Genomic DNA, 25,388 nt, shown 5'->3' with positions numbered 1-25,388 from the left:
GTCGCCGCTGCGCCTCCACGCCTCCCGTCCGTAGTCGCCCGTCGCCGTTGCACCTGCAGTCGCGTCGGATCCATCCCGCCGTGGCGCAGAGTGGCGGCCGGATCCACCGTCGCCTCGCCTCCCGCCTGCAGTCTCTGCCGCCGCCGCGCCTGTTGACGCCGCACCCGCCACCACCGCACCCGTCCACGCACCTCGGCGTCACCGGGATCCGCTGCTCCTCCTCCTCATCCCAGAACCGCCACCGCCACTCCTCCTCGACGTCGCTCCTCCTCGTCCCTGAACCGCCGCCGCCACCGCCGCCGCTCCTCCTCGTCGCCAAGCCATCACCGGAACCGCCTCGCCACTACTCCTCATCCCCTAACCGTCGTCGTTGTTCCTCTTCTCTCCACGAGGAACCACACGCTATCGTTGATCCGTAAAATGTGGAAAGGGAGAGGAAAGAGTGGGTGGATGATTTCTACGATGGGAGTCCGTAATATATATATCAGATAAAGTCAGTATGTCGAGTTAAAAAATAACTCAATGTGCAAACACCGTTGGATCACAACACACATTGGCTATCTCACTAACAGTTAAAAAATAACTGGCTTTGTTTTTAACAATTCATTGTATAGTTGAGTTAAAAAGTAGCTCAGGGTGTAAACACTGTTGGATCACAAAGACACACATTAGATAACATCAAGTTAAAAAATTACTCAGATATAGGAGCGGGGGGAAGGGCGCAGGGGTGGGATCGAGTTTGGTCGTCGGTGAGTTAAATTTTAACTGCGTACTATGGACCTGGTGGGGAGCAGGGTAGGAGCGTGGGTGGGTGGGGCTGGAGGCTGTATCAGGTGTTGTTTAATACGTAGCACCTTAAGGTGCGATATAGTAGTTCTATACACACACACCAGCAAAAGTGCCCGTGCGTTGCAACGGGAAGCGTACAGATCAGAAAAATATGCAATTAATTAAAATACAAATTCGCTGAAATATTTGGTATTTTTAAGTAGGTATGTGTATAATTAAATAAATTTACAAGTAAAGTAAGTGTGAGAAATAAAATGACATGGTTAAATTTAATTTTATTAAATTCTCCATGATTAGTTACGCTCTTTGGAATTTTATTGGAATTTTCAGAGCTTAATTGCTAATTTTAATAATACAAACATCATTTAACAATTATTTAATTGGAAAAAGAAAGAAAGTCCTTCCTTTTAAGTTTGCTTCGAAATAAACACATTCAATAACTATAATTGCAAATGCTTCTGAAAAAATGAAGTACTAAAATGAACTTCTTTCTCTTTTTCTTCGGCCCGAGGAACCTAAAATAGACTTCTTTCCGGCCATTGCCGATCAGCACACGGCCTTTTGTGCACGCGCGGGCGCACTTCCCTTCCCTAGGCCGCAACCTAGGCTTGGGACAGAAAAGTGGCCTCGCCCTCGATCCTTCTTGGGCCGATTTCGGCCCAGCCTATACCAGCCGTCTGATCTCTAGGGTTTTGATCAGACGGCCGAGCGTCGTGATCGGGGAAACAAAACCCCCTCCCTCTCCGCAGCCGCCGAAAAAAACCCTAGCCCATTTCCTTCCCTCCCTTCTCTCTTCGCCGCCCTTCCCTCCGCACCCCCGATGCGCTCTCCCTCTCTCTCGACCTTCCCCCGAGCGGTGGCGGCGCCATTCCTCCCGCGAGCGGTGGCGGCGCCCTCCCCCACCACCGGCAGCGGCGGCGGCGCCCTCCCCCACCACCGGCGGCGGATCTAGCGGGAGGGGAGGCGGCGGCGGCCCGTTGGCGTCCCAGCGGCGGCGGGGCTCTCCCCTTCGCCAGATCCAGCATTAGGGGAGCCGCCGGCGGCCAGCCGTCCCTGCGGTGGCGACGGTGGGGTGCGGCGGAGACGGCGGACCGCTCCCTCTCCCCCTCTCCTTCCCGTCTCACCAGCATGGCGCGGCGACGACGGAGACATCCGTCCCTCCCCCTCTCCCTCTCCCCGTCGGCCTCGATGGCCGTCCCTCCCTCCCTCTCGACGACGGCGATCGTCGGCGATGACGGCGTCGGCGGCGTTTGCGCTCCCTTGGCAACGGCCGTCCCTACGGCAGCGTCGACGGCGACGACGGCATCTGCGGCGTACGCGGGTGGATCCGTCAGAGGTGGCGGCGACCGCGGGCGGATCCGGCAAGCACGGGTCCCTCCACCGCCTCTATTCTCCCTCCGGCGGCGACGGTGGCATCGGCGGCCACCTTTTTTTTTTGCAATTTGTTTCCATCGCTATTGCTAACCAAATCGGATTGTGTATGGACGAAAACACGGACGAAAATTAGATGTGACGAAAGGAAAAATACAAATATTTATATTAGTTATATATAGGACAGCTATATTCTACACCTCCCCCTTAGAATAACTATTCTACACCCCCCCTCTCAGCCCAACTACCAAGCCTCCCTCCCGATCACCCCCCGAGCGATCGCCGCCTCCCTCCCGATCCTCCCCCGAGCGATCGCCGCCTCCCTCCCGATCTCTCCCTCCTTCCTGGCGCTCCCTCCCTATCACGCCGGCCCCGCCTCCCCCGAGCGATTGCCGCCTCCCTCCCGATCGCCCTCCTCCCCATCCCGGATCGCCGCCTCCCCCCCCCCCCCCGCCCCGCCTCCCCCGAGCGATCGCCGCCTCCCTCCCGATCGCCCTCCTCCCCATCCCGGATCGCCGCCTCCCTCCCCCCCGAGCGATCGCCGCCTCCCTCCCGATCGCCCTCCTCCCTATCCCGATCTCTCTCCTTTTTCCCCCCCCGCCCCGCCTCCCCCGAGCGATCGCCGCCTCCCTCCCGATCGCCCTCCTCCCCATCCCGGATCGCCGCCTCCCTCCCCCCCGAGCGATCGCCGCCTCCCTCCCGATCGCCCTCCTCCCCATCCCGATCTCTCTCCTTTTTTTTCTTTTCTTCGTTTTTCTCTCCTATCTCTCATTTTTCCTTCTATTTTCTAGAAAAATTAAAAATAAATTGATGAATTCAACACTAGAACCCATGATCTCATGGTTCATAACAAACTCTCCTAACCAATTCACCCTATAACACTATGTGATTTGAGATCATTGTTTGCTTTCTCTATATATCTGTTCAAATTTTGTGAATACAAACCCATTATGTTACTGTAGGAATCATACCTTGTTACTATGATTCGGTAGTAACATTATCACAGAAGTGCAGTAACACGATACGTTACTGCGATATTTATAGGTCGTTACTGCGAAGTTTATAGGTCGTTACTACACTTTTTACAGTAATATCATGATAAAATTGCAATAACAAAGAACATATGGTAGTAACGATACTACACATTACCACTGCTTGTGTATAGCTAAATTTTTAAATCTCAATCTTGTGCAAAATACGAGAGTTAAAAAAGTGCATGTGCATGGTCACAAGTTAACACAAGTGCTAAAAGTATTTTTCTTTGTCCATACAAAGATACATAGTAGTTAGCTTAGTACAAGTAAACTTTTAGAATTCTAATCTTTAAACAATAATACGATTGTCTTGTTACTACACAATAATCGAGACAACATACTTAACGAAACTAGATCTATCATGACTATTTTATAACGTTGTTACTGCGGACAGTAGTCGTGTTACTACATATTGACTGTCACGTTACTACGCCGTTCCAGCGAGACGAGAACTAAAAAAAGTAAATCTCAATCTTTAGAGAGCAATATCTCTCACGTTATATATTATTTTTCTAATCCGTCTGCACCATAATGTTCGTAAAAAGGTGCTTAGCAAAACTAGATCTATCATGACTATTTTTTGATGTCGTTACTACAAGAAATTTGTCCTGTTACTACACGATGACCGTTCTGTTACTGCGGAATTCCTGCGAGACGAGAACAACAAAGTGGTGGGCGGGGGAGGGAGTCAATGGGCGGTTTTGACTGGCGGGAGGGGGCTTTGACCAGCCTTTGACTGAGGTGGGAGGAGGGATTTGTGCCCTAGGAAGGGTGGGGGAGGTGGGTGTAGAATAGATTTGCTATATATATATATAGACACCAGTTAATTTACCTATACATATACATATATATATATATATATATACATATATATATACATACATATATATATATATATGTGCAAAATTTGCTGTCGGGCATAAAAAAAGTGTAATTAGCTGCTGAACACTCGGGGCCTTATTTTAGTATTTCCTGTGGATTTGGAGAGCGAAACACTAAATAAAGACAAGTTTACCATAGGATTTGGGGACCATAGGGGCGGCTTGCTTGCGTGCGCCGGCGGGAAAGGGGGTGAGAGGCAGCCAGCGCGACCACTCGTGACGGCGGGAGAGGCGAGCGGCACAGAGCAGGAACGACGCGCACCGGTGGGAGAGGGGAGAGAGACGGCCGGCGTGGGCGCGGCAGCGGGCAGCTGTTGATGAAAAAATCGAACACACTGGTCTGGGAGATCTGCTTAGCTCCTGTGCAGGTCCAAATATTGATGAGATGCGGGCGTGCCAGTCAGTTTGATCCTGCAACTGACAAGATATGCAAATAGTAGATCTAAACAGCCGATCGGCTGTCAAGCCGATGGAGTAGTTCCAGCCGATAGCCGATAATAGCCGATACCGATACCAGCCGATAGCGATAGGGTTTAAGCAATCGGCTATATGTCCAATGTGGATAATGATATAAAGGCAATCGGCTGATGATGATGTAATAAAATAACAATATAATCCAGTATAAACCAATCGGCAAATAATGATATGATAAATAAGCATCGATCCGAAGGTTAAAGCACACATCGGCTGGAGGTCCGATGTCATGAAATCCACAGGATCAGATTAAACAGTGAAACCTTTGTTGTCATCGGCTAAATCCAACTTATATGTATATGCAATCCTTATGAGCCGATGCAACGTCCAGATAACTCATCCGCTGAAACCCCGATGAAACCCTTATTGGCAGTCAAAAAGCAGGCTAGAGATTATGGCTCTAAGCACGACTTAGGCCCTGTTTGTTTCAGCTTATGATTATTATTATTAAACCATATTACTATAAGCTGGATTATAATAAGCTGATATAAAATAAGCTGCGAGTTGTTTATTTGTCTGGATTATTGGAGGCATGAATTATTGGGTTTGAAAGGCTAAAGTCTATAATGCCCTCAGCTATCTGTTCGGTTGATGGCATAGGTGGGTAATTTTTCTCAAGTATGTAGGGGTAGTGGGTCTTTAACCACTCAATAATCTGAAAAAATCTCCTTTAGAGTAGCTTATTAGATTATAATAATCTGGCTTATAGATTATAATTTCAACTTACTCCTAATAAGCCAGATTATAATAATCCTAAGCTGAATCAAACAGGGCCTTAGTAGATCAAACTTAACTGATGCAGCACTAAGTATGAAAAGAACCACAATATCTAGACAATCAAGCCGATGACTGATTTTCAGGGTGGTAGATGTCTAAGCTAATCTAATCTAGCAACACGTTTTAGCCGATACCGGCAGAAACCCTAAAACGAGAAGCAGCCGATAGAGCTAAATTGATATGCTAAGACTAGATTAACATAAACATATGATAAATAGGTAGGCAAATATATCATCCAAACCAGAGCAATCCAAGAGGTCGAATGTACTGATGCAGCCTTGAACGACGCCGACGTAGACGATACAACTGCTTGGACCGACGGAACATTGGACTTACCCCTTCGCCGGAGATCGAACACCGATGCAGCCCTGTGTCGGGTGCCAAGTCCCGCCGGATGATAAAATAAAGTAGAAAAGGTAAAAAAGGTGGCAATGAGCCGAATTGTATTGATCGTGAAGATTGATTACATGGACCCCGGGTGTACATATTTATACCCATGGGTTGATACAAGTCCTTGCCGGACAAGAAAGAAACTTTCCTAAAGATAAAAGGAAAAGATAAAGTCCTTATAGGACACTAAACACACTTTCCTAAAGATAAAAGGAAACTAACAAACTATTTCTAATTAATAGATAACTTGCCATGCCGCATTCTCTTTGAACTCGGTCTCTTCTAGATAAGCTTCCTTTAGTAGATCAATTTCCTTAACCGAATATAGCAAGAATCCGACAACTGACGACTTGACAACTCTCATCGGCTAATCTCAGGACTTCGAAGCCGATGCTGACTCTAAGCCGATGACTACTCCGGGCTTACCAAATTTCACTGTTGATAGCGGCGCAGAGCAGGCGCGCGATCGTCTTTCTCCCCCTCTCCCCAGCGCGCTCGCTACGCTGACCACCGCGCCTGCATCTGCCGCCGCGCTTGCTCGAGCTCCTAGGACGGTGGACAGCGGCAATGGTGGCGGCGGCTCTCCAGCGGAGGGGTCCTAAAATTGATCGCTAAAAAGAGTTATGGGTGTCTTGGGAGCATGCTGGCGCAAGGGGAAGGGAGGGGCTCAAGGGCGGAGGTGGTGGCGGCGGTGTTCTGGCTGGTGTGAGGGCAGGTGCAAAATCGTACTCTCACAAGTGTTTCTCTCTCCAAATCCATAGGAAATAATAAAATAAAGCCCCAAGTGTCCAGGAGCTAATTACACGTTTTTTGTGATGCCCGACAACAAATTCTCATTCTTGCGGTGTCCACGAGCTAATTACACTTTTTTCGATGCCCTGTAGCAAATTTTGCCATAATATATATATATATATACATATATATATATATATAGGTAAAGATATACTTTCATGAACATAAATCCCTTCTTTCTATAAAGTAGTCTCTTCAATTCGCCACGTCATCAACATTATATTAGCCGTTTGATCAATATGTACATAAGATATACACCACTGGATCTTCATTTATCTACAAGAAAAAGGAAAAAGGTACACCGAAGGTCCCTCAACTTGTCATCGGGATACAAAAACATCCTCGAACCGCAAAACCAGAAATACGGGGTCCCTTAACTATACAAAATCGGTCACCCAAGGTCCTTCGGTGGTTTTGACCCTGGTTTACGTGGGCCCCACATGTCAGCGTGCCACGTCAACTCCCCTTTCCCCCTCTTCTCTCCCTTCCCTCTCTCTTTCCCCTCTCTCTCTCACTCTTCTCTCACAGGCCGGCCGGAGAAGCAGAGGCATGGAGCGGCGGTGGCGGCAGGCGGGCGCGTGCGCGGCGGCCGACGGATAGGGAGCAGTGGCGGAGGCAGTGGAGGTGGCAGCTGTCACGCCCAGAAATTCACGAACCATAATTTCTAAGCTAAATGTGCATTAAACCCCTGTCCAGGACCAGCCAGGGTACACAAACGACAATTGTTGACATACAGATCCACGTCTTACAAAAATATAAAAGATTACAAATACAACGGAAAAGGTAAAAGCGAGCTAAACTTGGAAGCTTGACTTCAGCAGCGGGGTGACTCCACTCCACAGGCAATCCTTGATGGCAGCGACGAGACCAACTTCAACAAGACAGCTCCCACTAGGAAGATCTCCAGCTCTTGTGTGGGGGAAAAGAGAGCAAGACTGAGTACTACCCACTGTACTCAGCAAGTCATACCGGAAGAGGAGGTATGATGCAGGATATAATCAAAGGAGGCTAGAGATTATTTTGCATAAAGCTTGCATTCAAAAACAGTAGTTGAAAGCAGTAAAACAGTTGTAGAAATTAATCAATATTAACCAATCACTGTCCAACGCTACACCAAGTTGCAACAGGCCCAACCAACCACCTGAACTAAACCAGTTCATTAAGCTAAACTAGGGGTGAGACTAATCACGGTGAATCTAGTTGATCGCCCATAACTGCGGGCACGGTTATTCAAATAGTTTTACTCTGGTCAGAGGTGTACAACTGTACCCACAAGACACAATTCCACACATGTCGCCATGCCCCGAAGTACCACCATGGCACTGCAAAGGGGGAAATCGTGACAAGACCCTTCGTATAACCCGCCCCTAACCATCCAAACCACGCTAAGGTTTCACCCCCACCCCTCAAAAGGCAGTGGGCAGTCCCCTCGTGCGCCGCGGTGAATCCGGCAGCTGGACAACCAGACACCCCAACCGACCCAACTCCATCACGCCCACCCTCGCCACCGGTGCCTAGGAAAGGGTCGAGCTATACTACAAGTCAAGCAGTTACCCACTCCCGCTTATGGTAAGCACGGTAAGTCTCACAAGGTTTCCCGTGAACCGGTCCTTAACTGCCATGGGTGCGACCAGCAAAACCATGCACCCACAGCCCACCTTTCAGTGTATTTTAATTAACTAACACCATTGCGGTGGCACCAACCCAAAGCTATGCTAATAGTTAAAGTCTATGTAATAATATGATCCTCCATTTGTGTACTAGTTGAACTAAGCGTGGCTAAGCATTTCCTAAACCAACATCTAATCATTTTGATACCCAAGTTATCAATGGCATAGGGTAAACAATAAATGGCTGAGTAATAGGACCCATCCCACATGACATTGTAAAAGAATGCAACATTTAATAGAAATGCGGGATATTTGTAAATTGGGTACAATATGATCAAATGTAATGCATGACTTGCCTTGCTCTCGCACTGATGAGACCACAGCAACGTCTTTGAGGAACCGCGGATCAACGAAACGGCCGAAATCTACGCGACAAACAAAGCACACAAGCAAAGCATGCTATAAGACTACTGAAACAGGAAACAAAACCATTTTTAATGGATTCTTTGCATTTTTCTTGATTTACTGAGACTTGAATGGACTTAAACGGAGCTCGGATGAATTAGATATGAATTTTAGAATATTCTTTGTGTTTTTACTAATAAAGAAAAGGCCTTAATTATTTATTGCGCAATATATTACCCAGGGCTGACGTCACCCAGGTGGGGGGCGCTGACATACGGGCATCACCCGGCAGCGGCTCAAGGAAGCCGGTCCACCGTGGACCGGGACCTCGCGGGTGGTCCACCGCCGGTTCACGGGACCGACGGTCCAGATCGGCCGGGAGGCCGATCAGACGGTGTGGGCGGCGGCGAGGCACGGCTCGGCTCGGCACAAAGCCGGCCGGCCGGCCATGGTGAGTGGCGGCGGCGTGCGCGCGGAGTGGGGCGGAGTGGGCGCAGGGGAGGCGGGAAAGGCGGCGGCTTGGGCGGTTCGAGCTCCAGCTCCAACGACTGGAGGAAGAAGACGACCGATAGGTGGGCCCCACCTGTCGGCGCCCTAAGGGAGGAGAGGAGGCGGCTTGGGCCGGCCCAGCAAGAGGGAGGGGGCGCAGGAGAGAGATGGGCCGACGGCCCATCTAGAAAAGAAAGGAAAAGAAAAAAGGAGAAAGGATTTTTCCTGGGATTAAAATATTGCACTTTGCGAATTTTAATTGGTTAAAATTACTTATAGGGCTCTGAAAATTCCACTAAAAATCCTGTTAATATAATGCGACATGTGGAACCCAAGAAAAATCCCACAATGCCAATTCCAATTATTGAATGCATTTATTAATTAGGGAATTAGCTCTAGGTTAATTCAAACCATTTCTTAAGGCAATTTATTAAACAATTTTTAAAGCAAGGAAAAGGGGTAACTTCAGGGCGTGACAACAGCCCCCTAGCGACGGGCATGGTGGTCGTCGGCGCCCTTTCCCGGCGCCGGCCGTACGGCGCAGCGCTCGCCCACGTCGCGCCGCGGTAGGGCATGGTGGTGAGGTGGGAGGGAGGGAGCTGGGGGTGTTGAGGCGGAGGGGGAGGAGGAGGAGGGGGAGGAGGTGTGGTTAGGCGCGAGCTCGCCGGCCTCCTCGCCCCCTTCGTGCCGGTGTGGAGAGGCAGCGCGATGCAGCGGCGGCAGGCCGGGCGCAAGCGGGTGACGCGACGCCTAATCCAACAGGGACGGGGGGGATGGGACGCCGCCCAATCTGATGGGGACGGAGGGGGAATGTGACATCCCGGCCCAGGGCTTAATAGGATTAATAGAATACTCATATCAATAAGTTACAACTTCTTTTCCGAAAACCGGTCTCCAAAGAACTCTATGGTTAAGCGTGCTTGGCCTGGAGCAATTTGGTGTGGTTAAGCGTGCTTGGCCTGGAGCAATTTGGGGATGGGTGACCGACCGGGAAATTCTTCCTGCGTGCGCACGAGTGAGGACAAAGTGTGCAGAAAAGACTTGTGTTGGTCTGTGAGGGCAGTCTATGTCCTAGGAAGCTGCTAGATGTAATTGGGCCCGGCCTCAGAGAGGCGGGACGTTATAGGGAACCTGGGCCGGCGGTGGAGCTGGCTCCGGCAGTGGGAGCGGCACCGCACACGCCCGTTTCCCTCACTGAATTCCCTGGCTGCGCCCCAACTATGGCCGCACGAATCGCCGAGACCCCGTCACGCGAACGCACGCGACACGCGCGAGCGTACAGCCGCCACCTCTATCCACGTCACGGTCGCTCCATCCGGCGACGCATTCCGGTGGCCGGGCTGCTCGAGCACTTCAAGCTCATCGGCTGCTTCGACGACGACAGCGTGGGGTTCATGACCAGCGGCATGGGCAACGAGACCTACTTCCCGCCATTGCTGCACCACATCCCGCCGGCCGCCACGCACGTCGAGGCCATCCGCGAGGCACACATGCTCTTCTTCCCGGCGCTCGACGACCTCTTCGCCAAGATCGGCGTGCCGTTGTCGTCCGTCGGCGTCGTCGTTGTCAACTGCAGTGGGTTCTGTGCCACGCCGTCGTTATCCGCCATCATCACCAACCACTACGGCATGCCCGGCGACGTCAAGACCTGCAATCTCTCTGGCATGGGCTGCGCCGCGGGCGCCATCGGCGTCAACGTCGCCGCGAACCTCCTCCGGACGCACGCCATGTCCTACGTCGTCATCGTCCGCTCGTCACCAACAAACGCGACGGCCACCAGAGGATCAGAGAGAGAGGGGAAGGAAGGGAAGAGGGGAAAGAGAGATGATGTGGCATTCTGACATGTGGGACCCACGTGGGTCCCACGCTGACTCAGCCATCACGTGGGACAAATCCGGCGTCAATACTGCCCTGGGACCTCGGGTGACTGGTTTTGTATAGTTAAGGGACCTCGCATATCTGGTTTTGTGGTTTGAGGACGTTTTTTTGCATCTCGCTGACAAGTTGAGGGACCTTTGGTGTACCTTTTTCTAAGAAAAAGGGTCCAAATTGTTGGGTCGGCCCAACTAGACACATCTTCCTCCCGCACATCCTCCAATCGGCCCAGTAAGACTGCGGAGCTCATCTCCAGAGTAGCAGTCCGCGCGGCCCATCATCCCTACACGAAGAACCACCGCGCGTGTCTGCGAACGACCTTGACTCATCATCTCCTCGGCCTCGACTTGCTCTTAATTGGTCCGATTCCAAAAATCGAGCCAGCGATCATCTTCTGCTCACCGCGAATGACCAGTTGACCACCATCTCCCATCGACCTGGCATGGCCGATTCATCTCCATCGTTTATCCCCATTACAGGATGAGCATCTGAAAAGACAAGACTCATCAAAGTACCCTAGCACCTCACGGTTTCGTGACTCCTCCAATTCATCAACTAAACATGCACATCAATGGCAATTAATCGTTATATCAACATGCATGATGCACCTGAAACCGGCCCATCGAGAAGGCAAATGGTCCACAATGTACTTATAAATTTGTTTCTCCTGCTGAACACACTCATCCTTCTATGCATGCTTGCACTTTCCTTCACTCCCCCTGTTCCTCCATATCAACACATCAGCACCGGTTGACCATGTATGCACAACATACATCTTTGCTCTAGGCTTGAGTCTCTACTGCCCCAACTTTTTCGCTCATCCATGCCAATAGTTTATCGACTATACATTTCTCCTCCAATAGAGCAACTGCTAGGTTTGGTTTCAGCAAAACGCTATAGCCCCGAGAAGGCTTCTCTAATTATTTTGTCCACTTCATGTTTCACATATAATTTTGTAAGTATACCTTTTATTTGCAGGATTTTAGGTGGTTGAAAGAGAATCAATTTTTCATCAACGCAATCATGTCTACGACCACTATATAGGCTATCCATATTGCAATGTATTTTAAACAAAATGTTGCTAATAAATAGACAATTGCTGGTGTTATGGCATCTTCTATACATAATACAAGCTCCTTTGTTTCCTACCATATATATGCTCTTCACACTACTTGCATATTTTGGTTATTCTTCTAAACCCGCAGCAATGCGCGGGGAATCAACTAGTTGATTTAAATAATACAAATCTATCTTTGGATATACATCAAGGCCCGTATTTTGGTGGGTTGAGCTGGAGCCATCCCATTTTTATAGGTGTTTGGTTGAAGGACTGTATAGGTTAGGTTAGGTCGAAAAAGGAATATTCTGCCTATGGCCCTGTTTAGTTCCCACATAAAAATTTTACACCATATCACATTAAACGTTTGAACACCTGTATGAAATATTAAATATAGGCTAAAAAATATCTAATTGTACAGATTGTGACTACTTAGCGAGACGAATCTTTTAAGCCTAATTGTTTTATGATTTGACAACGTGGTGTTACAATAAACAGCCAATGATGGATTAATTAGGCTTAATAAATTTATCTCACAGTTTACTGATGAATTGTGTAATTAGTTTTTTTATTAGTGTCCAAACATCATACACCACAATGTATATAATAAGATGTCACGCGCCAAAATTTTGCACCGCAGGTTCGTTTTGCTCGGAAAAAAAAAAAAGTGGCGGACCGATCCGTTCCACCTCCCTCTCGCGCATCAAGTGCGTTACTCTTTTCTCACCGTATCCTGTTTTTCCCCTTCACAATCAGAGCGAAATCGAGAGAGAGGGCGGCGGCGGCGACTTCGTGCGCAAGAGGGAGGCGGCGGCGACTTCGTGCGCAAGAGGGCGTGCCACGGGCCAGCGACGCCAGTGTCCTCCCTTCTCCATCCTCTTTCCTCTCATCCCTCCTCCCGCCGACCCCTTTCCCTTCTCCATCCTCCTTCCTCTCATCCGCCGCCGCGCCGGCTCGTGGCTGAGCTGCTCCTGCACCTCCTCCTCCCAGTCCCGCGCCCGCAGCTCCCGCCTCTCCCCCCGCTTCTTCCGCCTCTCCCGCCCTGTCAGCTCCCCCTTACCTCCATAGCCAAGGTAAGGAAACCCTAGCAGTGTGTACCATCTCTGATATTTTGTTTATAATGCTAGATCTGCGCGATTCCGTTTGCATGATATGAATGTCCTTGCTGTCAACATCTGTTCAAGCACACTGCAATATTTTCGTTTATCAATTTTTACACAGTAGTTATTTTCCTGACGTGAACAAGTATTACTATGTGATTTGGGCAAGTATTTTTTGATGAGATGATTTATGCTTGAGCATGACATGGCAACGTGTTTATTTTTCTTTGATTGTTGTATTGTAGATGGATAAGAGGACCAAGGTTTTAATTTTTGCTGCTTCTGCCAATCTATTGTTGTCAATGATGGCCATGATTATTCATTCTAGGAAAAGAAAGATAGTTTCTAGGAGGGAAGGTGTTAAATATGACCCAATGGTTGAAAGGGATAGGATGAGAATTGAGTATCTAAACACAAAAATTTGGAGGAACGATAACATGCTTAGACTTAGAAAAGATTCTTTCTTTCGGTTTTGTAAGCTCTTTAGAAATCGTGGTTTGCTTGAAGATACCATCCACATGTCTATTGAGGAACAAGTAACTATGTTTCTAAATACAGCAGGGCACAATCTTAGAAATAGATAAGTTGGCACTAATTTTGATAGGTCCGGAGAAACAGTTAGTCGTTATTTCAACAAAGTGCTTCATACTGTTGGTGAGCTGCGAGATGAACTAATCAGGCCTCCCTCATTGGACACCCCAAGTAAAATTGCCGGGAACCCTAGGTGGGATCCTTACTTTAAGGTGTGAGATTCATCTGTGTCTCATTTTCAATTTTATATTTTAACAAACCTCAATGTCCCCTGATCTTTTATGGTGTTGAATATAAAATAGGATTGTATGGAGCTATTGATGGCACACATATTAGAGCCTCTGTTCAGAAGAATATCGAGCCCTCTTTTCGTGGTAGGAAGTCTCATGCCACGCAAAATGTAATGGCAACTATAGATTTTGATCTTCGGTTCACTTATGTCTTGGTTGGTTGGGAGGGTATAGCACATGATGCTTTAGTTTTAAGAGATGCATTGGAACGTGAAAATGGCCTTATACCCCAAGGTGATAGATTAATTTAGTTCATCAATTTCTCCATCTCAATAGAAATGTGACCAACTTGTCCATCATATGATAGGAAAATTCTACCTAGTTGATGCTGGATATGGAGCCAAACCAGGATTCCTCCCTCCATTTGTCCGGTACCACTTGAATGAGTGGGGGAATAATCCGGTGCAAAATGAGGAGTTGTTCAACTTTAGGCACTCGTCCCTTCGTGTCACAGTTGAACGTGCATTTGGGGCACTAAAGAGGAGGTTCAAAATTCTAGATGATGCCACCCCATTCTTTCCTTGTCCAACTCAAGTAGATATTGTTGTAGCTTGTTGCATTATTCATAATTGGGTCATGAATGATGGAATTGATCAGTATATTACAGATCCATTAGATTTGATAAGTGAACCCACAAAAGAGCCATTTGGGTAGGCAACAGAGCCATCTACGTTTAAAAAGTTTGGCTAGTTACATTCTTCGATGGTGTCTGTCCCATAAAGGATGGGTGCTAAGTTTATAAATTTTCTCAGGCATAATTAAATTCCCACAAACTGGATAAATTGAAGTCATATGTCCACTGTCACCCAGACGATTAAACCACTCAAGCATTCATACAAGTAAAAACAAATATTAAGTATTGTAATGACGACGTTTTCTGAAGTGATAGTAGCATCAAACGGATATGCATCAAAAAAAAAACCAACATAAGAAAGATAGGAGGCACATAAAAAATGCCAAACCCACGGATCCTCCACAACAATTCCATATTCTAAATCCTCAAATCGCGCCACGGGGACATCGAGCAGATCTACCCAGAACCCTCACCGGCTTAGAATTCACGACCGGATTCGGATTCCACCGCCCGCACGAGCGAAAAAAAAGACCAGAAACAAATCGAGAGCTTTAAGTCACACGGTTTACTGGGAGGGAGGGAGGTCGAGGCGCTCGCGATGGATCTCCACTCCACGCCAATCCAGCAGAGGCTGGGCGGCGGCGAGAGGGGAAGCGCCTCGAGGTGGCGCCGCTTGCTCCAGCGGGAGGCTGCCCCCGGGTTGGGGAGCACTTGGATTTGCGAAATTTGGGGGAGGTGTGGCGAGGGAGGGAGGGAGGTAGAGGCGCTCGCGATGGATCTTCACTCTGCGCCAATCCAACAGAGGCGGGGCGATGACGAGAGGGGAAGCGCCCCGAGGCGGCGCCGCTTGCTCCAGCGGGAGGCTGCCCCCAGGTTGGGGAGCACTTGGATTTGCGAAATTTGGGGGAGGCATGGCGCATGAGAAAGAGAGAGGAGAGGAAAAAAATTGGTCTAAAGGCGTACTCCAATCACGAGTTCACGTTGTCCGGAAGGTGACCTCCTGAGAGAGAGGGCGAATAAAAAAACAAGAAGAAGAGCAGCTAAGACAAGTGTGTGGTTTGTTGGTTGTGTGTGGGCCTGGAGAAAAAGAATGCCTGGCCCATTACAGCCCGATTCCGCTTCCGGCTACAGTACCATACTACCATGTGCTCCAATTGGCACAATACTAAGCTTTTTCTTTGCAATTAAAAAAGGACAACTTTTTAAATCCAAAATTTTCACATTTAAAAATTTTGGATTTACGAATAGATCTATGTATATATTTTTTTAGTTTACTTTATCGAACAACGAAAGTGATGAACCCCTACATACCCCTACAAATAATTAATTTTTAAAAAGGCATGTTTAGTTTCAAGTCACCTGAAAATACATAAATCTCGGTCTTTTTTAGACCGTCAAGATTTCATCCAAATTCATGTGGACTTTTTCTCTCCCCCTTATATCTTCTCTTCTATCGAAAGGATGGATGCACACAAGCACGGAACTTATGTTTGGTTTGGGGACCTGGTGGGATGGGTTAGGTCCATTAAGGGGGAGAGAAAAAGTCCACATGAATTTGGATGAAATCTTGACGGTATAAAAAAGACTGAGATTTGTGTATTTTCAAGTGACTTGAAACTAAACATGCCTTTTTAAAAATTAATAATTTGTAGGGGTATGTAGGGGTTCTTCATCACTTTCGCTGTTCGCTTAAGTAAACTAATAAAAATATACATAGAGCTATTCGTAAATCCAAAATTTTTAAATGTGAAAATTTTGGATTTAAAAAGTTGTCATTTTTAATTGCAAAGAGAAAGCTTCTATAATGTGCCAATCGGAGCACATGGTAGTATGGTACTGTAACCAGAAGCGGGCTCGGGCTTTAATGGGTTGGGCATTTTTTTCTCCAGGTCCACACAACCAACAAACCACACACTTGTCTTAGCCGCTCTTCTTCTTTTTTTTTTATTCACCCTCTCTCAGGAGGTCACCTTCCCGACGACGTGAACTCGTGATTTGAGTGTGCCTTCAGACCAATTTTTTCCTCTCCTCTCTCTTTCTCATGCGCCACGCCTCCCCCGAATTTCCCAAATCCAAGCGCTCCCCAACCTGGGGGCAGCCTCCCGCTGGAGCAAGCGGCCGCCTTAGGGCACTTCCCCTCTCACCGCCGCCCCGCTCTGCTGGATTGGCGCGGAGCAGAGATCCATCGCGAGCGCCTCTACCTCCCTCCCTCTCAGTAAGCCGTGTGACTTAAGCTTCTAGTCTTCTTTTCGCCCGCTCCCTCCGCTCCGCTGGATTGTTTCTAGTCTTCTTTTCGCCCACGCGGGCGGTGGAATCCAAATCCAGTCGCGAGTTCTGAGCCGGCGAGGGTGCTGGGTAGATCTACTCAGTGTCCCCGTGACGCGATTTGAGGATTTAGAATGTGGAATTGCCGTGGAGGATCCGTGGGTTTGGCGCTTTTTTTTTTGCCTCCTGTCTTTCTTATGTTGTTTTTTTTTCTGATGCATATCCGTTTGATGCTACTATCACTTCAGAAAACGTCGTCATTACAATACTTAATATTTGTTTTTCCTTGTACGAATGCCTCAGTGGTGTAATCACGTGGGTGACAGTGGACATCAATTTATCCAGTTTGTGGGAATTTAATTATGCCTGAGAAAATTTATAAACTAAGCACCCATCCTTTATGGGACAGACACCATCGAAGAATGTAACTAGCCAAACTTTTTAAACGTAGATCACCAATACGGACACAAGTATTTTGATTACCACTTAAGTTTACTACGGAGTACCATGTTACTGGAAAACTACTGTTAGAGAAGTGTGTCGGAAACCGTGTCAAAATCTGAGATACCATTATTCATGCATATGGAAAATAATTATGGAGTGGCCAAACCCCTAATGCTGGGGTTCAGTCCCGTGTCATGGCTAGTTGGCTACACGGTCCTGTGCTCCCACCACTAGGAACTAAGCCCAGTTCTGCTGGCATACAGATAGACTCATCCTATAAACTCTTAATCAACTGAAATATTTCTACACCTGGCTGCCTGAAGGTTTTAGTGGATTGTCGTCAAGCATGAAATATCTATTTCTTGATAATTTGTGTGGTGCATTAAAGCAGCACGCATTCCTTACCTAAATGCCTTTTTGTTGACACAAAAGCATCCCTGATTGCAATACGTGAATAGCCATAGCCTTTTTACAACAAAGGCACTAATTATCTAATTCTAATAGAGTATTGTCCAACTGGGGCATAAAGATTTAACTAAGTAATAAGAATGCTTGTGATATGTTTTTCTAGCAGTCTTTTTTTATCTTTCCTTTTATTTTCTAGGAAAAACAGGAGCATAATATGAAGCAAAAGCATTGATCCTTGTGTTAACAGCTACTATTAATAATAGCTAATGACAAACACCTCAATGCGAGGTGCATCTTGCCTGACGTGTTGGATGAGGATGACACCATAAGTTGCTGCTTAAAAGAACCTCCATCGTCAATTCTTCCCGCATTTACTTGACATCAGCGGACAGCTTGAAATTAATTAGGAGTCTGATTAAAAGTTAAACTACTGAAGAGTTTGACAAAATATGCTCTTAAAATTCACCATCTTGGGGGTCCTTATAGAATTCTGTACCTGCCAACACTCAAGGTTTTAAAAGTTAAAAAGTAAAAATATGTCAAACATGGATTCTCATATCGGTACCGTGTGAAACAGCCCATCGTAATTGATGGCCACGTAATTGTGATATGCGCATAACGCTATCATCTGTTTGAGCACTCATGGTACTATCATATATTTGATACACATATCTAACTTGTCTCTCTCTTGTAGTCAGCTTGCTGTTTAGAATATTTTGATTAGCATTCCTTTCCTTGTTTTATTAGACAAAAGTTATTAATACACCGTCTGATCTTCCTTTGTACTTTTGTTCCACAGTGCTAGTCAATAAGAAAATTTTCTGCCGCATCCATGATACTTAGAGACTCCACTGCTTCATTGACCAAGAAAATATAGAAGATCAAAGGTGTCTTGTAGGTAGGAAGCTTCTGCCGGTTGTTTATATATTCATCGTTTCACCTGATAATTTTTTTTCCATGTTTGTTGGGTTCCGAGTGTTTTTCTGCACTTGTGTATTATTCTATGCTCTGATAATGATTAATAGTCATCTCTCCTTTCAAAATTATTTTATCCATGACACAATTTGTTTGCTTGCTGAAATCCTTTTATTTTTCACTTCCTTAAAGGCAAGGAAGATCTAATTTAAGCGTTTCGGAAAACATTATTTTAAAAACCATTGAGACACATGATTAATGATCACTTCATAAATTTGTCTTATTTTCAGAACTTAGGTGTTAAAAGGAATAGAGTAATCTAGGGAGGAATAAAGCATGGGAAAAGGAGAGGTAGCCACTAGGTCCAAATCTCAAAAATCATCGGCGACACAGGTATGTACAACAATCTGAAACTACAAGACTAATTACTAATTAGTGAAATTCTCTTACCTTGTTTTGCTTGTTTTAGAATGAACAGAGTACACCCACTAATCCTCCTACTGCATATCCGGACTGGTCTCAATTTCAGGTTCATAAAATGAGTTCATCTTGGATCCATTTAACTTTTTCCACTATATTGTTTACTGTACTGGTTAGTATCAATCTGTAGGCATACTATAATCCTGCTGGGACAGCTCCAATGACCCCACCGGGTTTTTTCCATCCAAATGTGGCTCCAAGTCCTCAGGGGCACCCATATATGTGGGGTCCACAGGTACATTCACATTAATTTCTTGCTATAGATGCAGTGTTCTGGTTATACCACTACCATTTCTGCTGTTTTATCAGAATTATGTCTAGATAAGTCTAAGCATGAGTGATAATAAGCAAATGGTAGCATGGACCTTTCCGCTGCATTCATTTGAGTTACCCAGTCCTTTTAACCTTTGGCCTTAGGGTTTTGGTAGTTTTTCTTTTGTATGAAGGATGCTGTTAGCTACTCTGAAGCTATGGAAAATCAGTTTTAACATGTGATGTGAATTGCTCGTGTCAGATGATGCCTCCCTATGGAACACCGCCGCCATATGCGGCGATGTATGCGCAAGGGACACCATATCAGCAGGCACCTATGCTACCGGTACTCACTCTTACATTTTACTTAATGAAATAGTTTTTGTCATGTTATGTGAATAGCTCTTACCAAAGAATTTCATTCTAATTGTCTCTATACCAGGGTTCACACCCATACAATCCTTATCCCGGGCAATCACCAAATGGGACAGTTCAAACTCCTGTAAGTTCTTGGGCATCTTTTATCTGCTCTGTAGTTGTAGAAGGCAAGAAGAATTTCATCTAATCTTTTTTTTTTTGCTTCCCTGGGTCTTTTAGTTGTGTCCGTTTATTCCAGTTTCAGTGATCTTGCTGTCAAAATTGTTGCTTATGCTATCATAATTTAGCTACATTTTCATGTAAAAATTAATTGGTTTGATTTGCACCTTTATTTCATTACCTGTCTACTTAGATTAGATATGATTGTGGTTGAAAATCATGTTGTTAGACATCTGCTGGCGGAACAGAGACAGATAAGTCAGGCAAAAGTAAGCGGAAGACTCCCCTGAAGAGATCGAAAGGAAGCTTAGGTAATCTTGATGTAGTTGCAACAAAAAATAAAAAGGCGCCCGCAAAACCTTCAGCATCCTCATCCAATGAAGGTTCTTCACACAGGTAGCCCCTTTTCTTCTGTCTCTGTGATTATAATGGATAAACGCTGACTTTTTTTTAACATATGATATGCAGTGAGAGCGGAAGTGGAAGTTCTTCTGAAGGAAGCAGTACAAATTCAAAAAGTGTATGTCACTCTATCATACCGCTTTGTTATGTTACTTCAGTTCATTTTTCTCACCAGTACAAATTCCAAAGGCAGCATGCCTTTTGTTTTACCACTCTGGCATCCCCCCCCCCCCCCCCCCTACTGAAGGTCTTGTTTGTCAGGCACAATATCTAGAGTCTAAGCCTTTGTATTATTGCTTACGGCACCTGTACTGAACTGGTACACTATTTAGAGGTGCAAGTTAGTTGGGTACTAGGGTTGCACACTGGCTCTGCATATTGGCCATCAGAAACCCACCTAGACTAGTTGGGTTGTACTTCTCTTCAAGGTTCTGGATGTTTGCAAAATAAAGATCTGCAAAGTCGTTAGTTATTAGACTCGAGTTGATTATTCTTTGCTCTCGCCACATGTGTTGTACCCTTTAATAATTAGTGTTGATCGATTGTTCTGAAACCCTTAGGAACTTCTTTTCCCCACCAAATACTTATAGTATGTGGATCTTTTTTTTTTTTTGAAAGAATGGATCTTTTTTTTTGTTGCATGCATGTTTGGTACCTTTTTGTGCTGGGTGTATCCATGGTTGCCACTACTTTCAAAATGCACTATAGCCTTCTAGCCTGTGAACAAAGTATATGAATGCACTCAATCCTCTATGTTTTTTTTTTCCTTTTTGCTCCTTTTGCTTCATACGATCATTTTCTTGCTAACCTAAGACAAATATGTACAAACAATTTGCTTGCAGGGTTCAAGGACAAAGGATGGTTCTGAGCATGGCCAGGGTAATGGTAGGATTAAGAACCTCTCTTTTTTTTATATAAAACAGTAGAATTTTCAAGGAAAATCTGTAGCTCATAAAAGATTCTGCAAAAACTCATGAATATTATAGTGGTGCAGGAGGCATGCCTGAAAAACATTTTCCGTGTTGAAAACACATATGGCAAAAATCACTGTTTAGACACAAGGTTTTTAAGAAAGCAAGGGCGAGGAAGTACCATATGCAATCATCATCCGTTGGCATATTGGGTGTGGGTTTAGATTTGGATTCAAAGTGGCATATTTGGTACAAGCAAAATTTTGATGACATATTAGGAACCGACGAAATTTCCAGTGGTATATTAGGGGTTTACTCCTAGTATAGTACTGAACATATTCTACAACCTGCCATTGGTAGCTTTATTGAAGAATAAAATTGTGAAACTATGCTTGTTTTTGTTATAAGCAATTAATAAATATATTAGTTAAGACAATAAGAAATTTTTCTCATGTAGTAAAGATTGACTGCAATCTAATTACCTTTTTGTCCAGATGCTAGCAACAAAGGAGCTACTGCTCAGAGTTCTGCGGTTGAGCCCGTACAAGCATCTACTGGGCCAGTTGTGCTTAACCCTATGATGCCATATTGGCCTGTCCCTCCTCCCATGGCTGGTCCAGCAACTGGTGTAAACATGGGAATGGATTACTGGGGTACTCCTACTTCAGTACCCATGCATAATAAAGTTATTGCAGCACCAGCATCAGCTCCTTCATCAAACTCTCGTGATGTTGTTCTCAGTGATCCAGCCATACAGGTTTATTGCTGTGCAGGATTTGTTTCTTGTTTTTGCTGTGTTACAGGAACCAACCTTGCAATTTCCTTAGGGCTGTATTTTATTTTTAATGTAGGATGAGCGAGAACTGAAGAGACAAAAGCGGAAGCAATCAAATAGGGAATCAGCTCGACGTTCAAGATTACGCAAGCAGGTCTGTAGTTTCTGCACCAGTCTGCATGGATTTGGCTGTCGTTTGCTGTTCTTATTATCTTTGGGTAGTCTGTGTTTCTGTAAACAACTAATCCATAAGAGGCCAACTTGGATTCAACCTAATCAGCAGTGAATTTTGATAAGGTTGAACCTATTTGAATTGACCGCAGACGGGAATAATACTTAAATATACATAGCCTGTATGGCATGCATGCGCGCATGCACGCTATGCTAGAGCCCAGGATATTGATGGTGCTTTAAATGAATTTTCTTTTATGGATGGTTTGACCAGAATCTGAACTGAACAATATGTTTGAAGATATTAGCTTGGCAGTCCATTGGATCATAATTCAAAGCTGATTTTGAATTGTAGAGGATTTTCATTACTCATTACCCAGCTCTCTTTTCATGATTGCTAAAGACAAGTAAAAAATTACCCAAATTATTCTTAAAACATCAAACTTTGAAATTCAAACTGCTTAGGATTACAACCCAATTGTTGTTGAACCAGTACCTTATTAGTCGAGTGAGTATAATTTACCGCACTTCAATGACAATCCAGTGAGTTGCAAAATTGGCAACTACATTTTTGACTGGTGTAGAGAGATGTTTTCTAACTTCTTGAGATACATCTTTAAAATACACACTATATTTGTTTTAAAAGTCATGGATATATAAGCAAGCATGGGAAACAACCTCCCAATACAATATTAGGTTGACTGCAGATATTCTTGATCAATTCTCTTTTGGTGATATAAGGGTGGATTGGTTCTTTTTCTTCTTCTTTTTTTTTTTTTTGGTTCTCGGCTTCTCGCATACATATCATTGTCCATTTGTTAACTTAAGAATGTATGGTTCGTCTTAGGGTTCTCAGCTTGTTGTATCACTAGTATACTCCCTCCCTTTTCCTATATGATGTTGTTTCGTTCATTTTTGAACTAACCAACAGCATATAAAAAAAAATGGGGGGAGTATTTTTTTTGAGGAGTCCATTACTAGTGTACTATTTTATCAACCGTATCTCCTTTTACTGCTATGGGTAGTGAAACTGTTGCAGGTGCTGGTTACACCTAGTTATTCCAATGCTGGATGTATATGACCAGGGTTAAATAAGCAATGCAATGTTATTTTTGCGGTATTTTTTTTTATAAATTTACTATTAACCTTCCTTTTGATGATATATATGTTGTAACAAATGAAATACTACAGGCTGAATGGGAGGAAGTAGCCAATCGAGCTGATTTGCTAAAGCAGGAAAACAGTTCACTTAAGGAAGAATTGAAACAACTTCAGGAGAAGTGCAATAGCTTGACCTCAGAAAATACAACTTTACATGTAAGATTTGTGTTCTTCTGTTGTCCTACACTTCCCATAATGTGCAGTAGACAATAGTTACTATTTTTAGTTTGCTGCAAATAAGAAAGTGGATCAAGGGCAAAACATACTAGGGGATTACCCAATCCTCACAGGCTGTTACTTCCAACGCATTGGTTCACTGATAACTACCCCTGAAGTCCTGAACCCATCTTCTTTTAGACGTTTGGAGTTAACATTTCATTCTTTACTTTGAAATTTATTTGAGGCATTTTTAATGATTGTAGGAAAAGCTTAAAGAGCTTGAAGGCGAGAAATCAAATGGAAACTGGTATAAAGAGTGAAAAGCTGTAACTTATCACTTTCTGACTTCTGATGTAAGGAATAATTACTTGGAGCTACCATTGCTATTACAGAGTACATATTCTTAAAATTTTGTTGTAACTTTCTTGAATTTTCAGATAAATTGGAGGCGACATGGTAGGTCCGATAATTAGGAGGTATTCATGTATGCTATTAGATTTTTGGCCGAGAGGTAGAATTGTATCATAGGATTTGACATGATGGCTACAGATTCTTCTTCCAGTTGCCGCGGCTGCTGTACTCTATGCTTTTTTTTTTCTGCACTTGTGTAAGATTCTACGAAGTACCATGTAAAAGTCCCCAAGTGATGTTTGAAACTCTGGGGGTTAGCTTCTGAGATAGTTGATGTAGAGCTGCTCATTGAGCGTCTTTACCTGAATTGATGTGTGTCACAGTTATAGTTTGTGACTTATCATTCAGATAATTAGAGGCACAAATTTGTATAATGTACTAACGGGTCGTGATAAGGAAATTTTGTTGCATTTTGCTATCCTGGCTGCATCATTCTTTTGCAAAGGGAAGCTGAACTATGGAACCTGTCATTCTCACCCAGAATATTATGTGGCGGGCATGTTTCTAACATTATCAAAATTTGGTAAGGTAGAGATATTTAAGTTAGGTGTGGTCTATTACCTTAGCTAAGAGCAAGTTTAATAGTATAGCCAACTACTAGCTTCAAATCATTTATAGCCAATGTAATAGCCAATTCATATAATAGTTGCTTACTATACTATTAATATCTGGTCCTACATACATACACACATTACGTCTTAGAGTCCGTGCTGCAGCTGGCTATAGATCTGTAGTCTGCTGCTCTTCTCTCTCTTTCTTTATATCTTTAAAATATGTTTATAGCTGGCTTATAGCCTGCTATTGTACCCGCTCTAATTATAATTCTTTGTTTGTGCCTGTAGCTCAAGTATATAACGATGTGTACGAGAAAGTTGATCGTAAAGCCCGACTACAAGCTATAAAGACATGCTTTGTATTGTTAATTCTATGTGTTTTTTTATAAAGAAAACGTATCTTCTAAAAAGAGAGACATGCAACAAAAGTGACAAAAGAAAAACTAAAATTCTAATCAGCTTCAGATTAAAACATTAACCGTTCAGATTTAATCTGTCTTCATTTCCCTTGGGTTTGTGTTTATCTGTTTATCTATGTCATTTTGTGAGCTATCCAATCCAATCCAATCACTTTACGCGATCCTTTTTGCCTTTTGTTTGCAAGTCTTTGTGGTCTCCAAAGTCCAGCCATTATTTTTTTGCCCGTTCAGAGTCTACGAATAAAAGGCCATGATTCTGTTCAAAGTTCTACACGCCTTATGATCCCTTTTTTTTCTCATTTGCCTCACCAATCTTGTACTTTTTGTCAAGCACATGGATGGCTTCCTTCCCTTTTTTATTTTCATGTTTAGATGGTAGAACATCTTTATGTCATGACTAACTGAAAAAATCATGGCAAAGCTCCTGTTAATCCAACTCATTTTCTTATAGGAGCATATGCTTGTCTCTATCCACCTAAGTTTCCAAAATTCGATTGATTTCATCATGAGCTTGTTCCTGTGCCTATCCTTGAAACCAGGCAAGTAGCCAAGTACTCTCTCAGTTCCAGAGCTCATACTATTGCTACATTATTGTAAACAGTAGCACATATTATCTAGATCACCTGTTCAAATTTGTAATACTAGTTTATGCCTAATTCAGTACTACATTGCTATATTTTAGGAC

General features: G+C 44.6%; 2 protein-coding genes across 7 annotated transcripts; both read left to right on the top strand.

Annotated features, from left to right (window-relative positions):
• Positions 1 to 10,232: 10,232 nt before the first annotated feature.
• LOC127765052 (3-ketoacyl-CoA synthase 4-like) lies at positions 10,233 to 11,881 on the top strand. Its single transcript, XM_052289850.1, has 2 exons — positions 10,233 to 10,765; positions 11,866 to 11,881. Exons 1-2 carry the CDS (start codon positions 10,233 to 10,235, stop codon positions 11,879 to 11,881), a joined length of 549 nt encoding a protein of 182 aa, XP_052145810.1.
• A 786-nt stretch (positions 11,882 to 12,667) lies between these two features.
• Positions 12,668 to 24,626, top strand: LOC127767322 (bZIP transcription factor 1-B-like). 6 transcript variants are annotated; one of them, XM_052292613.1, is made up of 17 exons: positions 12,670 to 13,017; positions 13,649 to 13,787; positions 13,878 to 13,949; positions 18,356 to 18,454; positions 18,762 to 18,864; positions 18,941 to 19,000; positions 19,082 to 19,186; positions 19,466 to 19,549; positions 19,646 to 19,705; positions 19,970 to 20,136; positions 20,209 to 20,260; positions 20,985 to 21,027; positions 21,548 to 21,810; positions 21,905 to 21,982; positions 23,191 to 23,316; positions 23,583 to 23,672; positions 23,757 to 24,622. In XM_052292613.1, the coding sequence occupies exons 5-16, from the start codon at positions 18,808 to 18,810 to the stop codon at positions 23,637 to 23,639; spliced, it is 1,152 nt and encodes a 383-aa protein (XP_052148573.1). In that variant the 5' UTR covers positions 12,670 to 13,017; positions 13,649 to 13,787; positions 13,878 to 13,949; positions 18,356 to 18,454; positions 18,762 to 18,807; the 3' UTR covers positions 23,640 to 23,672; positions 23,757 to 24,622. The 6 variants fall into 6 exon arrangements, with proteins under 6 accessions (XP_052148577.1, XP_052148576.1, XP_052148573.1 ...); XM_052292614.1 differs by lacking the exon at positions 13,878 to 13,949; XM_052292617.1 differs by lacking the exons at positions 13,649 to 13,787; positions 13,878 to 13,949 and having other exon boundaries at positions 12,668 to 13,017; positions 20,985 to 21,021; positions 23,757 to 24,626.
• The last annotated feature ends 762 nt before the right edge of the window (positions 24,627 to 25,388 follow it).

This window comes from Oryza glaberrima, chromosome 3, assembly GCF_000147395.1.
Source record: "Oryza glaberrima chromosome 3, OglaRS2, whole genome shotgun sequence".
NCBI lineage: Eukaryota > Viridiplantae > Streptophyta > Magnoliopsida > Poales > Poaceae > Oryza > Oryza glaberrima.
This window is presented reverse-complemented; position numbering and strand designations above follow the sequence as displayed.